At 43.3% G+C, this 14,068-nt stretch overlaps 1 protein-coding gene across 6 annotated transcripts in view; it reads right to left on the bottom strand.

Annotated features, from left to right (window-relative positions):
• Positions 1-7,698: 7,698 nt before the first annotated feature.
• Positions 7,699-14,068, bottom strand: part of RALA (RALA Ras like proto-oncogene A) — a 32,568-nt gene continuing 26,198 nt past the window's right edge. For all 6 annotated transcript variants that reach the window (XM_017820634.1, XM_017820626.1, XM_017820618.1 and 3 more), the window contains 2 exons: positions 12,795-12,969; positions 7,699-9,635 (listed from right to left, as the gene is read on the bottom strand). In XM_017820634.1, coding sequence (XP_017676123.1) covers positions 9,513-9,635; positions 12,795-12,969 — 298 coding nt within the window. In that variant the 3' untranslated portion in view covers positions 7,699-9,512. The remainder of the gene's footprint in view (positions 9,636-12,794; positions 12,970-14,068) is intronic.

Here is a 14,068-nt window from a genome sequence, read left to right as displayed (position 1 = left end):
AGAGGCACGAAGGAATGATGGGACAGCAGAGCCCATGCAGCCCATTTCTTCGCCTGATGCCATGTTCCTGAGGCGGTGAAAAGCCTGCTCGGACATCCCCAGGTTCGGGAGGTGTGTTGTCAAGGGCGTTGGCATGGAGCAGTGGGCTGCAACATCAGCGTTCCGTAGATTGTGACCTCTCATCCCTGGCTGCCTGTATCTGGGCACCGGCAGAGCCTGGCTCAGACTCGCTGGCGCCTGGGGTCCTGTCGGGCGTGCCTGGGAGGACCAGAAGGCTGCGAAGTCGTTGGAGGTTGCCATTGGAGGTTGCCATTGGCAGCTTTCAGTGCTCATCCCCGAGCTATTATTGTCCATTTCCCTGGCCCTGCGTGGTTCAGGCAGCCGGGTACTGTGAGGAGTGCTTGCAGCAGCACAGGTAGGCTGTGCAGGAAACTTCCGCTGCCTCCCTGGGACAGCAAGTGACCATTTTGCAGTGTGTCACGCCAGCAAGAGGGAACAGTTCCTGCACTCAGCTCTCCCCAGCCTGCTGCAACATGGCTGAGGAGACACCGTGGAACTGCGCCGTCTGCCGTGACGCTGAAGGAGAGGTGGCTTCTGTATTGCCCTGTCTCCACGTGTTCTGCCTGGGCTGCATTGTGCGCTGGGCAAAGAAGATGCCCTCGTGCCCCCTTTGCAGGCAGGCTATCCACGCCATCATCTACTCTGTGCGGTCAGAGGAAGACTTTTTGGAGATAGTTCTTGAACCCCCCTCGGACCCAGTGGTTGCTGACCAGGAGGATGAGGAGGCGGATGAGGAGCAGGTGCCTACTTACGTAGCTGGCTTCCCTGTGGAGCTCTGGGCAAGATTTTTCCAGGAGTCCCCAGAAATCCTAGGGCCTGTGCTGCCCTGGCTGAACCAGGAGCTGTCGGTGTTGTTCGGTACCCAGTGGTGGGAAGAGTCTCTGGCAGAGAGCACCATCCTGGCAAATCTGTGCCGCTCTGGACTGAACCAGGAGGCCTTGGTCCGGGAGCTGCAGCCCATCCTGCAAGACCACACCGTGGCTTTTGTGCGCCAGCTCATCAGCGTTGCCGCTGACAGGTGCACTGAGGAGATCCGGCGGCAGATGGCTCTCCTGGACTCCCATACTGATGAGGAGCAGGGCAGCCCCCCAGCCAGGCCTGGACCCTCTACCTCTCGCGAGAGGACTCCCAGCCCCGGCCTGGCCTTCTCCTGTAGCCCTGCAGTCTCCAGTGGGGAGGAGGACACCAGCACGTTGGAGGTCCCTCTCCATGGAAGTCCTGGACGCTCTCCATCTCCACCTGCCCCTGCAGAGCAGGAGCGGCCCCAGGAAGAGGCAGCAGCAGTAGCAGGTCCCTCTGGCCAGGGCTGCACCCGCAGCCCCTCCACTCCTGGCCAAGACAGGGACTGCTTGCCCGGGGGGCCCCGGCGCCCCCAGAAGAGGAGGGCCTCTGGCCCACAGGACCCTCCCCAGCCCTGCAAGAGGCCGTCCCGCCGTCGGCGGAAGCGACCAACCCTTAGTTCAAGAAAAAAGAAATAAAATTTTGTTTCTCTGATTCAGTCTTTGGGTGTTGCTTTCTCTCCCTTCTCCTGGTGCTTTCTTCTTTTCCCCTCATGCCCCACCATAGGCGGCAATCACCTGCTTTTCAGCATGGCCACAGGGCCCTGGAACTCCAGGGCCACATGCATGGCACCTTCTCCTGCAGGAAATCCCACTGCAGCTGCACACCCACAGTGCAGTAGGTACTGAGGGCAGAGTGGGCAGGAGGGACAGCTGGTTTACCAGAAGAACGATGTCCTCAGCTGCACCCAGTTCCTTCTGCTCTGCTCTGGTTTCTCGAAATCATCCGGGGCAACCTCACTCGTTGGAAGGCTTTCAAGGATGCACACCAAATGGGCAGGGGCGTCCGAGCCAGAGGCAAGTCTTGGAGTAACAGGATTTAGCAGGTGAGAAGGGAAGATAGAGGCTGAATAGGGCTGCTGGATGCAAAGATCCAGAACATCTGGAGCTGCCCAACACTCTCAGCCCTTCTCTGCTGGGTGGCAGTGGCAAGACCAAGAGGATTCCTTTGGGAGGAGCCCTGCAGAGCTTTCTGTTCCCATCCCCTGCAGAGGCAGGGGTCAGCAGCTGTAAGAAATGGCATGAAGAGATGTTGCCAGGGTTCCCAGTGCTTTGGAGCACCCACTGGTGTCCTACCAGACACAGGAAGGAATTGTCTTCAAGGTCAATTAGATCGGAGGCATGTGGCCACTCTCGGAAGCCCCTGAGATAGCTCCAGGTTGAGGCAAAGTAGAGCTTGAGCACCTCCTGGGAGTTGAATCAGCCTGTGGGACAAGTAGGCAGCAGGTCTTGCTCACATGCTCAGGGAATAGCTGATCGCAAGCACTGGGGTCAGAAAGGAATTTTTCCCCAGGCAGATTGACATTGGTCCCCAGAGAGTTTTGCCTTCCTCTGCAGCATCAAGCCTGACCACTGGTCTTGGCTTCTTTGGGCTGTTTTGGCTGGGCTGCTGTCTTCTGCTCAGGCCTCATGAAGATGGCCTCTCATGTCCTGCAGCTTGGGAGAGAAAGCCTTTTTTTTTATCCTACAGTGGGCTACAATTGTCCCCAGGGGTTTTTTTACCTTCCCCTGAAGCACTGAGCCCACCCCTTTGCCAGGACTCCTTTGGGCCGTTTTGGCCAGGTACTGCTGCTCATGCTCCACAAAGGTGGCCCTTGTACGCCACATCCACAGGGAGAAAGCTTCCTAGACTTCCAGGGTGGGCACTAGGGGTGGTGGTACCAGGCTCTCCTGTCCATCTTTCCCAGCTCTCAACACTGCTCTAAATCAGTCCAGCTCAATGGCAAGGGATGGCCATTGATGGTGCTGTGCAGGGTTTAGAAAGAGCTCCATGGCAGCTCCTAATTGTTCCCCCCCAAGCTCTGCCACGTGGCACCAAGGCAGTGCCCGTCTCTGCACATGCATGGGTCTCTAAGGGCATTATTCCCATGGGGATAAGGCACCAGAGCCAGCCAATTGCCAATGCCAGTACGAGCTTGCACTTCTGGGCCATAAATAATTCCTTGTCAACTGTGTTTCCCAGAGAAAGGGGAACCAAGTCATGCTTATTCCTGCCTTCATGTGTTTATCAGGGGTTTCTGGCTCTATCATTGTAGGTACCCATTTCCTGTCCCTGACTGAACTCCTGTGACTTCTTGGGCTCACATATCTAATGTCTACCAAAATAAAAGGGTCTTTTCTCTCTCCATGCTTTACCTTTTCTCTCTACATTTTAATTTGTACCTATTGTTTGTGGTGCTCCATTGGTCGTCTTTGGGAAACTTTTGGAAGACCTCCATCTCAAGAAACTGGAGACCAGTACATGCTGGGGAAATTTCTCATAACATTTCTTCCCAGCCCTGCACTAGCAGAAGGCAGTGAATGCTCCTATCTCCCAGCTTAGGTCCTGGTTCTGACCCCTTATGGGAAGGAGGCATCGACCTTCTGAAGGGGGTGAAAGCTGTGGATCATCTCAAGACAATGGGTCCATCTGCACAGATTTACAAAAAGCAGTTTTTGACAATTTTCTGTGTTTATCCATTTTTCGAAAGGACAGCAAAGCCCCACATCTCTGACAGTAGCAAGGCTCAGAGATCAAGCCCTCAGTCTGATGCAGGATGTCCTCCTCAGCTACATACTAAAACACACGAGCCTGAGAGCAACAGCACTCCCTCAGAGATAAGGTCCAGTTGGCCCAATAGTCTCCAAAGTGGCCAACCAACAATATCTAAAGGAGAACACCTGAGCAGTGCAAGTCTGCTCCTGTCAGTGTCCTTGGCAGAAATGGGCACAATGCTGGAGAGCATGGCTCAGGCAGGGACTGATGGCCCCAGGCTGAGCTGGGACAAGCCCCCTGGGCCCTTAGCAGGAGACGGTGGGGGTAGGGGTCTCAGGGGAGGCCGGTCCCAGACACTGAGGCCTGTGAGCACCCCCAGGACCCCATACTGTAATATCAATTATTTAAATGCTTGTGGTTTTAATCTTATTTTCCACATGAAAGGTTCAAGGTCTTCACATAAAAACAAAATATAAGCTAAACGAGACACATTCCGACAGTTTCTTCTGTACTGCATAAAGGTAGTCATGTGACTAGAGGATTAAAAATTATAGAAGAAACCTCATAGCAAGGATTATGCTCTAAGCCATGGTTCTTCTGCCTGCTGTTACTTTAAGCAAACAGAAGCATTTAATGGACCAAGTGCATTGTCCCACTCAGAAAAGTGTACTGCCCTAGTGACAACCACATTCTTGGAGTAGGATGCAGTATGCCCCTATCTTTTTTCAACAAAAGGAACAAAAGGAACCAGTATTAGAAGAGCAACTCTGCTGTGGTCTCTATGGACTTGCTTTCAGTGTAAGACCACTGCGCAGGCTCGAAGGGTTAATGACCTTTCCCAAATCTTCGCGAGCGAAGACTGGCCATATTATTATTATATAAGACCATGTGGGCTTGCTCATGAAAACCCACACTCTGGGCACCTTGTCTATGAATCTGAATTTAATAAATTTGTAGGAAGTCAATGAAAGATGTCCATCTTGCATTGCAGATTTAAATAATACTGCAAAATCAGAAACAGTGGCAATAACTGTATTATTATCTACTTTGTCTCACAAACAAACAAAAAAAAATGACTCATCTAACAGCACTGGGGCTACCAAATTCTCCTAGCTTCCTTCATGTTGGATGCAGCGTAAGTCTGTCGGAAGCAGCTAAGGGCATCTAGCATCTACCTCCTCAAGCCAGTTCTGACACTCACAGGAGTTACAACCACTCACAACAAACTGCTATGCATGGACACAGTACATTATTTTTAACACTTCCACAGGCTATTTCAGTAGGTATTTTGGCAGTTATCAGATAAAACAGAAGGATTACTGTTTTAGACTCATTCTTTAGAGATGACTAGTACTTAACACATTAGTCTGGCAGCTTTTCAGCCAACAGGTCTGATTTGTTGCACTGAAAAAAACCCAACTCTATCTCTTAAGTTTTTCTTCACAAAAGAAGCTAAAAGCAAAAATAACTGTAACAGAAGCATACTAAGTGTGCTGAGCTTAGCTGAAAACAAACACCAATTTATTACTTTCAGGACCTCATCCAATGTCTAAAATATAACAAACTGCTGGTTATCATCATGCCTCCACTCTTAGCCAGGACATCCATGGGGCACAAGCTCTATCATATCAGATCCTCTCCTTTGTGCCTGGGATACTGACAAACAATAAGCTTTCACAGCATTAATCAAGAACAAGAAGGTAGAAAATGGATAACTCTAGCTTTCTCCATCCATAAGAAGCACAGAGAGAAGAATAACTGCGCTACTTCAAAATCCCAGATCCTCCTCCAGAACTTCCACGGAAAGAGTACAAGACTGCTGTCATTGCTGCTGTGGTCTATGGCTGAGGCTTCTTCCAACCTTCCTCCAGCCTCTTCTTACTCTGTGCTCACACAGCACAAGCACAGGAAACAGCATTAACGAGTCTGTAAGCATTTATTGCCTACTCTCTTTCAGAGATGAATGAGTGTGAGCTCTGTGAGGAAGGCGGCAGAGGACTAGAGAAAACATAGGTCCAACACTACTGCAGGTGCTACCTCACCTGTTACTCAGACAATGAGAAAATACCTGAAAATCAGTACTGATGCTGCCAGGAAGAGGAAACAAAGGCATGTATCTGGTTTCCAGTTTATCCCACCTTCCTTTTGGCAGCAGGAGCATGCCAGTACTTTGTGCCTAACCCTGGTGTGCAGAGTTTTGGTTCCCACTTCTCATTTTAGCTCCCAAAGCATTGCAAAGACTCCATGAGCTTTCATCTGGGTTCTGGCCACTTCCTAATTTCTCCCTTTTGGCCATGCGCTTCCACAGCTGCCCACAGATGATGGCTGCCTGCCATCAGGTGGCACAGAAATAAGCTTCCCCTCTCCTCGCTTTCCTGACATAAATATGGTCAAATCCAAAAAGAAATGGACAACTAGAAAAAATTTGATTGTTACCAAGCTCATTAAATGAATAGATATGTATTTCTCAACAGTCTGCACATCAGGAAAGGAGGTTTTAGGAACACTGGCACATTTCCTACCATTCAATTTTAGTAATAAGCTGAAGCTGCCACAAAAATATGCAAGATGTTTCTTTGAGTCACCTCTTAAAAACACACCCAGTCAATTAAGTCACAGCCAAAAACTGGCAGGAGTGAATTTGGAAATGCACATGATTATGCATCCACATGGCTAGAAGAGCCAACACGTCTGAGCAATGAGAAAGTTTAGAAATTAAGGTGCGCTCTTCAATACCCTCTTCAATTCCCAATTGTCACGTGCTCAGTCTTACCTTCTGATCCAGTTCTGGCACAGCTAAATGGATTATATGCTCTCACGTGACACCAGCTGTCACTCTGCTGCTCCACATTTTGCATTGGACTATAATCAAGCAGAGAACACCTACCCTCTGTCTCTGAAACTACAGAGGCACTGTGAAGCTTGGTGTCCCAAAACAGAACCCAAGATTTTCAGCAAGCCCATTATACATATATATAGACAAAGTATTTTGCTCCTACAGATGAATATAGTGAGCATAAGGCTCAGATACGAAGCATATTTTATTGTATTATGATTGCCACTGGAATTGCCAAAGGGGTCATTCTGCATGCTAATGTGATGTTAACAAGGTCAGTATTAATGGGAAAGCACCTCCTGCACATTGCAATGCTGCCGCAGAACAAAAAACTGCTGGACACTGCTATTGTTAAGCTACTGTATGCTCATCAGGAGGCTACAGAAAGTACAAAATAGACCACAGATTCCTTAGCCAATATTTTCAAAAGTTAATCAAGTTTTTAAAGCTATGAAAAGCTACAGAAAAAATGGAGTTAGTATAAAAATTCAATGTTAGTTTCATATTCACATGTAACAGAAAACAACTTTATAGCTTTGTACAAAGTAAGGCATCTCTCTGGTCTGCAGTTTTACCAAGCCATGCATTTTGCCAGCATTAGGCTAACTTGGAGAGAACTACTATGGAAGGCTTTGATCCTGCCAGTGATGAAAGTATCTTCAACTTCTCGGAGAAATAGGGGATGAAACATGCCCTCAGGCACAGAAGCACTCTGAGCAGGTAGACCTAGGAGTTTCAGACACAAAAGTAGGCTAAACCAACACTCCTCTATGATGCAAATATAACACCCAGTTTGGATGACTCTCTCAACATATACCCAAATCCTATAATTCACAATGCAAGCTATATTCTCTGCAAGTCGAGAAGAACACTTATGTTCTCCTTCACTGTGCCAAAAGAAAATGACTTAGAATTCATTTTTATTTTATTAAAACTTACGTAGGTTGTGGGTAGTCTGTTTTTGGTTGGTTGGTTGTGTTTTGTCCACTTGTTTTTTGTTTTTAAATCAAGGCTACCTCAGTTTGTTTGCCTGTTTTCTGATATTGTTTTTTATAACAACTAAGCAAATTAGCTCTGGATAAAAGGTAGCACATACATAGTCTCACTATTATGAACTGGCTTTTTATAATTCTAATGAGATTTAATGTACAATTTTGTTCACGCACACAAACCAGTCTTCTGGAGTATTAAGGTTTAACTGCTTGACAACTGGCATCAGCTATAGCAACATTTATGAATAACAGTTATTAATTAACACCGCACAAGTATTTTAGAAAAATGGAAGTTTATTCATCTTTGAATGGCTCAAATAGCAAATAAAAGGACAGGATAAGGCATCAGCCAAGACAGCTTTCATGTGTCCAGTGGCTTCATAACACCTCAGTTCCCAGTATACAGGTTCCAAAGCAAAGTCACAATGTTAGTGGTTAGACTCCCTGGCTAAATAGACCCAAATGAGTACACAGTAAGATGAAGACTGGCTTACTTGCCAGCTACATGAGTAACTTTAATTCTGCACTTGGCAGTCTACTAAATGCACATACAAAATTCCTATTGATAAATATTTAACATGACATATATAACTTCTAAGACTTGAGTCCCTAAAATGTCTGTTAGCATGAAAGTTAAATATTTGTTACCTAGTTTGCTTGAGCACATTTTAAACTGTCAGTTATAGGCTTACACATGTATAAAAAGTATAACAGTTTGTGGAATTGATCTAGCCTGTCTCACCACAAAGGAGTCCAAAACCCTCAAACATTCTGGTATTTTCTTAGTTAAGATGTAGCATACTAACCGTGTGCTAGTATTCTTGCTGTTTTGAAGCAACTGAGGCAGTATGTTTTGTTTGGGGATTTTGGATGTACATGTTAAATGTTTCTGTATTGCAAAGCATGTTTGATTGTTTGATATCAACGTTAACTAGAAAAAGTAGCTACACTGTTCCCCATTTGAAAATCAACATAGACTAAACGATACAAAACCTGCAAAGAGCTTCAGCATAACACACCATGTTCCCATAGCTGAGTATTAGGAACACAAAAGAAATTAACCAGAATTTGCCAGACAACATCTTAAAACACATTAGCGCTACTAGATTAGCCCCACTCCACCCAATTCCAGGGAGTTAAAACCCAAGGAACATCTAGACAAAAATCTATGTGCAAAAGGGAAGTTTCAAGGTATCAGCACGTTAAATTTTAAACAACCATTCCAGGCTTGGATGTGCCATAGGCTTATGACTTCAGTCTTATATGTATTCTGACCTTTTAGTTAAGATACCATACTGTTACCAAATTATGGATGACAGAATATGCTCTGTATTATTCACAATACCAGAGTATGGCACATATTTAAAGAACAGACACTGCTAGCAGACAGCTAGTTAGCAAAATCATTCATGTAACTGCACTCCTCAGAGAGGGCAGTCTCGCACTGATGTGCAGGGACAGTCTCCATGCAACAAAGTTGAAAATACACTCTTGATTAAGCAACCTGCTATGTTTGGGTTTTAAAATTAAGGCATATTCAAATATTTCAATGTAAAAGTTTATATCACTCTTCTAAATTAATCAGGTAATGCAGAACCACATATAGTTTTCCTCAACATAACTGTTCGCATATACATTATTCTTTTCTAATTTGCATAACTCCATGGCAAAACAGCTGCATGCTGCTTTGTTAGGTATCATGTTCACAATTGCAATTTTCAAGGCAACAAAAGACAAGATGAATTGACAATTACCAGTGATAAAAAAGTATGCTTTATAAGAACCCACAGAGTAATACTTCGCCCCTCTGTTCACTATTAAAGAAAAGACTGCCTATGAAACACTACATTCAGAAGAAATGTGAGAAGGTAGGCAATTATGAAATGGACTGAACTTTGCTTCTCTTGAAGCCACATAATTTGTTTTCAGTGAATTTGACTTTTAGTGCAGCTCCAATTCATGCTTTTAGTGGTACATTACATTTTCCAACATGTTAGGGTAATTTCAGTCACTTCAGCCTTCAATGGCATGCTTATAAATTATGTTTTTTATTAGTATGGTCAGGGTAGGAAAGGAATCCAGGCTTTTGATTATAAAATGCAACATCTTTCTCTGATCCTCTTAGCTAGGCTTTTTCTTTTCTTCTTTCCATTCTTTTCTTTGCTGTCTTCCATTTTTCTGGCTCTAATTTCTCTCATTAAATCAAAAAACACCTAAAAAAGATGCAAGAATATAAATGCAAAACCAGTCACAGACATGAGTTAATTTATCACTGATATTCACTTCAGTTGTTTAGAGTCAATTATATGCAAGCAATTTCAGCAAATATTAACCCAACAAATCTTTCATTGGTTCAGAAGGCCAAGTTGATATGATGCAGTCCTTCTTTCATGGCACCATAATGTTCCCCTGTCTTCTCACATTTGCTTATTAATCCTGTCAGACAATTTTAAACGAGGATTGAAACAAGGGTCTCATCACCAGTCAAGATTTTCAAATGTTGTATGAATATCCTCCTGAGGAGACTCAAGGAAATCAGTTCATATTTTGAGTATTTTCAGTGATGAAGTGCAAAGGCTAAAAAAGTGAACACCCAAATCCTAGAAACATACTAATGGAGCAGTGACATACACTGAACATTTCAAGCTATGTTCCATGGTGCAAGTCTAAACACAAAGTGACTAGGGAAAAAAAAATAGCATTTCCCTTAAAGCAAATTTATCAATCATATGACTACATAAACTATTTCTTATGTCAGGTAATCTCAGCTACCATACTACAGACTTAAAGTACACATGAAGTTTGTTTTCCTCAAACGGTTTAGTAGGAAACAAATGCGACAAAGTTGGATACCCCCGACTTATTTAAGAGAGCAATTCTAAAACTTTTCTTTCTCAGGAGACATTTTCTAGATCTATGTCAAGGGACTTGATTGATTTCTGTGAAACATGGACAGTGCAGGGGCTGAAAAGCTCCTCTACAGAGCTCAGTAGGTTTTTATTTGCAATGACACTAATCTCATATTGACTGCAGCAAGAGCGTCAATCTTCATTACATGGAATCTGAAGAAAATCGATGGAACTAAACATTTCCATCAAGAAATGAGATTGCCTTTAGATTTTCAGATGTGCACTAAGTTACTTGCTTGAAGTTAAATCTGTGCTAATGGTAAGATGCAACTGTCAACTTGCTTAAGCACTGATATCACACTACAATATTTAGCTGTCTGGGACACATAACCTTCTGAGAAAATGCTTATTGGGTCACCTTTGCCAAAGTAAGTGTCAGCTGTCTGTATTTTTCCCAAATGAGCAAACCCACTATTCTGGAATTCAGAGAGGCCAGATTTCTTATAAAAGAGTAACCCAGGTTTGTGTAACAAACAAAAAAACTTCGTATGCTCCAAGTAACTAAGAATACGTGGTATTCACTTGTGCCAACAGAGCCTCATTTATGGCCTGTCAAATCCTAAATCTGTACGACAAATGCTAATCTGGATCCATTATGCCACCAGCTCCTAAAAGAAACCTGGAACTCTGTGGTAGCCTACCCTGTGTGTGCTATTGATCAGAGAGCTATTGAAAAAAAATATATACACACACTTTTTTTCCTAGCTACTAAAAGATAGTAAAGTGGATTTGAAGAGCTGGGAATTTCTACAACTGTAATAGATGGCTGTTAACTGCAATTATACATCAAAACTAAAAGATGTATTAGCTTTTATAACAATAAAAAAAATCAGAGCTGTATTCATCAATGAAAATGAGTTCTGCTGTGTTTAATTGACTTAATTTACTCTACAGAACAGCACACAGTTCTTAATGTAGTATCGAACAATCAGTTTCTTCAGGAAGATAACTGGCAGGAGAAAACAGTTGAGTTTAAGTTATTGCAAAAGAGAACTCACATTACAGCTCTCATACTCAGTTGACAGCTCATACATAAGGATTCATGTTAGAAAATTTTTCACCAAGTGCAAGGTCCTGCACCTGGGTCAGGGTAATCCTAGACATGAGTCCAGACTGGCAGAAGAACTCATTGAGAGCAGCCCCGTGGAGAAGGACTTAGGGGTTTTCATGGATGAAAAGCTGGATGTGAGCCAACGGTGTGCTTGCAGCCCAGAAGGCCAATGGTATCCTGGGCTGCATCAAAAGAGGATTGGCCAGCAGATCCAGGGAGGTGATTGACCCCCTCTACTCTGCCCTGGTGACACTCCACCTGCAGTGCTTGGTCCAGCTCTAGGGCCCCCCAGCACAAGAAAGATGCAGACCTGTTGGAGCAAGTCCAGAGGAGGCCACAAAGATGATCTGAGGACTGGAGCACTTCTTCTATTAAGACAAGCTAAGAAAGCTGGGGTTGTTCATCCTGGAGAAGAGAAGGCTCCAGGGAGACCTCATTGCAGCCTTTCAGTTCTTAAAGAGGCTTATGAAAAAGAGTGAGAACAACTTTTTACAGTGGTAGCTTGTGATAAGACCTTAGGGGAACAGTTTTGAACTAAAAGGGGACAGATTTAAATATTAAATTAGGAAAAATCTCTATTGTGGGGGTGGTAAGGCACTGCAGCAGGCTGCCCAGAGAAGTTGTAGATGCCTCATCCCTGGAAGTGTTCAGGGTCTGGTTGGATGGGGCCCTGAACAACCTGATCTAGTGGGTTGCATCCCTGACCATGGCAGGGGTGTTGGAACTAGAGATCTTTAAAAGGTCTCTTCCAACCCAAACCATACTGGGATTCAATGTGTGGTCAAATTTGTCAACAGCTCTGAAACGAAAGATTGGCCCATTGCACTAAACTGCTTATTTCTTTTGCCACAAATCTGTTGCTCTTACAGTCTACAAGGCTGTAGAACTCCTGTCTTTTACGGTTATAGTGAAATACTTACAACTAATCAATATTTTAGTTTTTTGGAGACAAATATTCTCTCTTATTTCATGACCTTCTGAACCAGGTTTAATCACTGAAAACTCATGAGGCACTTCTAGGCTTTTCAAAGCTTTTTGGGTTCATCCATTCTTCATCGAAGCAACATACAAATAGGCAGATGGTTAAATGAGGGTAGGGAGGTCTCAAATCCCTCCCTTATCTGCTTTTACAAGGTGTTTTACTTTGAGGATCAGACAGTACTCCTCACTGTTCAGAAGCAGACTGTCTTCTAGTTACAGAAAACGCAGTAAGAAGTCTAGGCCAACATTTTCACTATTCTAAATGAAGTCACCTAGTCATTCACTCCCTGCAAGCTAAGGGAGGAAAGTATTTGAATAAAATTTCACAAAAATAATTGCTAAAATAATGAACATATAGAGAAACTCACGGAAAAGAGGGCTAATGTAAAAACTGATGGACAGATCCTTTGTTTTAAGAGGGCAGTTATTACCTTGTCAACATTAGCTCGTGTTTTTGCAGAAGTTTCCACATAATTAACATTCCACTGATCAGCTCTGTTTTTTGCTTCCTCTACAGAAACTTGCCTTTTATCTTCCAAATCTGATTTATTACCAACTAGCAAAAAAGGAACATTCTCATCTTCTTTTACTCTTAAAATCTGCTCCCTGGAGAAAAAAGGAAAGGAAAATAAAATTAAGCTTTGCATGGAGTACTATTCTTAGAACACAAAAAGAAGAACTCAGACTAAATAGTTTTCCATCTTTACAGTGAAAAGCCACATATTCCTCTTATGAAGCTTATGTAACAGGAAAGTCTTAAACCTCATTATGATATTATACAGAATGAAAACAGGGACAGACAACAAGTCCTCCAGGAAGGAAGGAGGTGAGTCAGTAAGAAATGAAAAAAATAGAACAGGATTGGTTTAGGTGAGAATTTATATTAATAATTCATTCCCTTTAACAGTGTTATTTAAGAGCATTTCCCATTGTCTTTATATTACTACTTTTGATTGCCATTTTTAAGCTACCCAAGGTTCAGTTTTACTGCTGATTTTTTCCTAACAAAATGCATGTGCCATTTCTAAAGCTGATAAAATGATCTATGGCATATTAAGAGAAAATCTTTTCCTTTCAGGAATCTTTCTCAAGTCAATTATATTCAGTCTCTGCAGAGAACTTCATTCAGTTATAAGCCAGTGTAGAGACACAAGTTCTATATGCATCAGATTTTTAAGGACAGACGCTTCTACTGTTTTAACTGCTAGAATGTAAGGTTTAAAGTCATAAATCTCAATACTACAAATCGTTTGGTACATAAGTCTTCAACACTTAAAAAATAACGAAAGTTTTCTTCTACTTGGAAATGCATTAGAAGTATCAGGAAGAACAGTTTTCTCAGAAGGATACTCTGTATTTTGTCTAAGAAAAGAGCATAAAGTCAGCAGTGAAATTTAGCCCCTGATCATGGAGCAATTTCTGTAAGATTGACAAAAATCATGGAGAAAAAAATTCCTTTTGCTGGCTCAGGTGAAACAAAATTTAAAGTTGAAGGGAGGGAAGCGGAAGACAATTAAGTAATTGATATTCTAAAGGGCTTTCATTTGGTATATGGCAGGATTCTCCCACTGGTACAAAAAGCTCTGAATAGCATGTAGTCTTATGGGGGAAGTCTATTCACAGGGTTGAGAAACTGCAGATAGCCCTTTTTTTTTTTTTTTCAAATCAACAGCTATGCATTGGAGGCAGCTTGTAACACTACATT

The sequence above is a fragment of the Lepidothrix coronata genome, unplaced genomic scaffold (assembly GCF_001604755.1).
Source record: "Lepidothrix coronata isolate B3197 unplaced genomic scaffold, Lepidothrix_coronata-1.0 Scaffold3, whole genome shotgun sequence".
Classification (NCBI taxonomy): Eukaryota; Metazoa; Chordata; class Aves; order Passeriformes; family Pipridae; genus Lepidothrix; species Lepidothrix coronata.
Note: the sequence above shows the minus strand (reverse complement) of the source record. Positions and strands in the feature narration are given on the sequence as shown.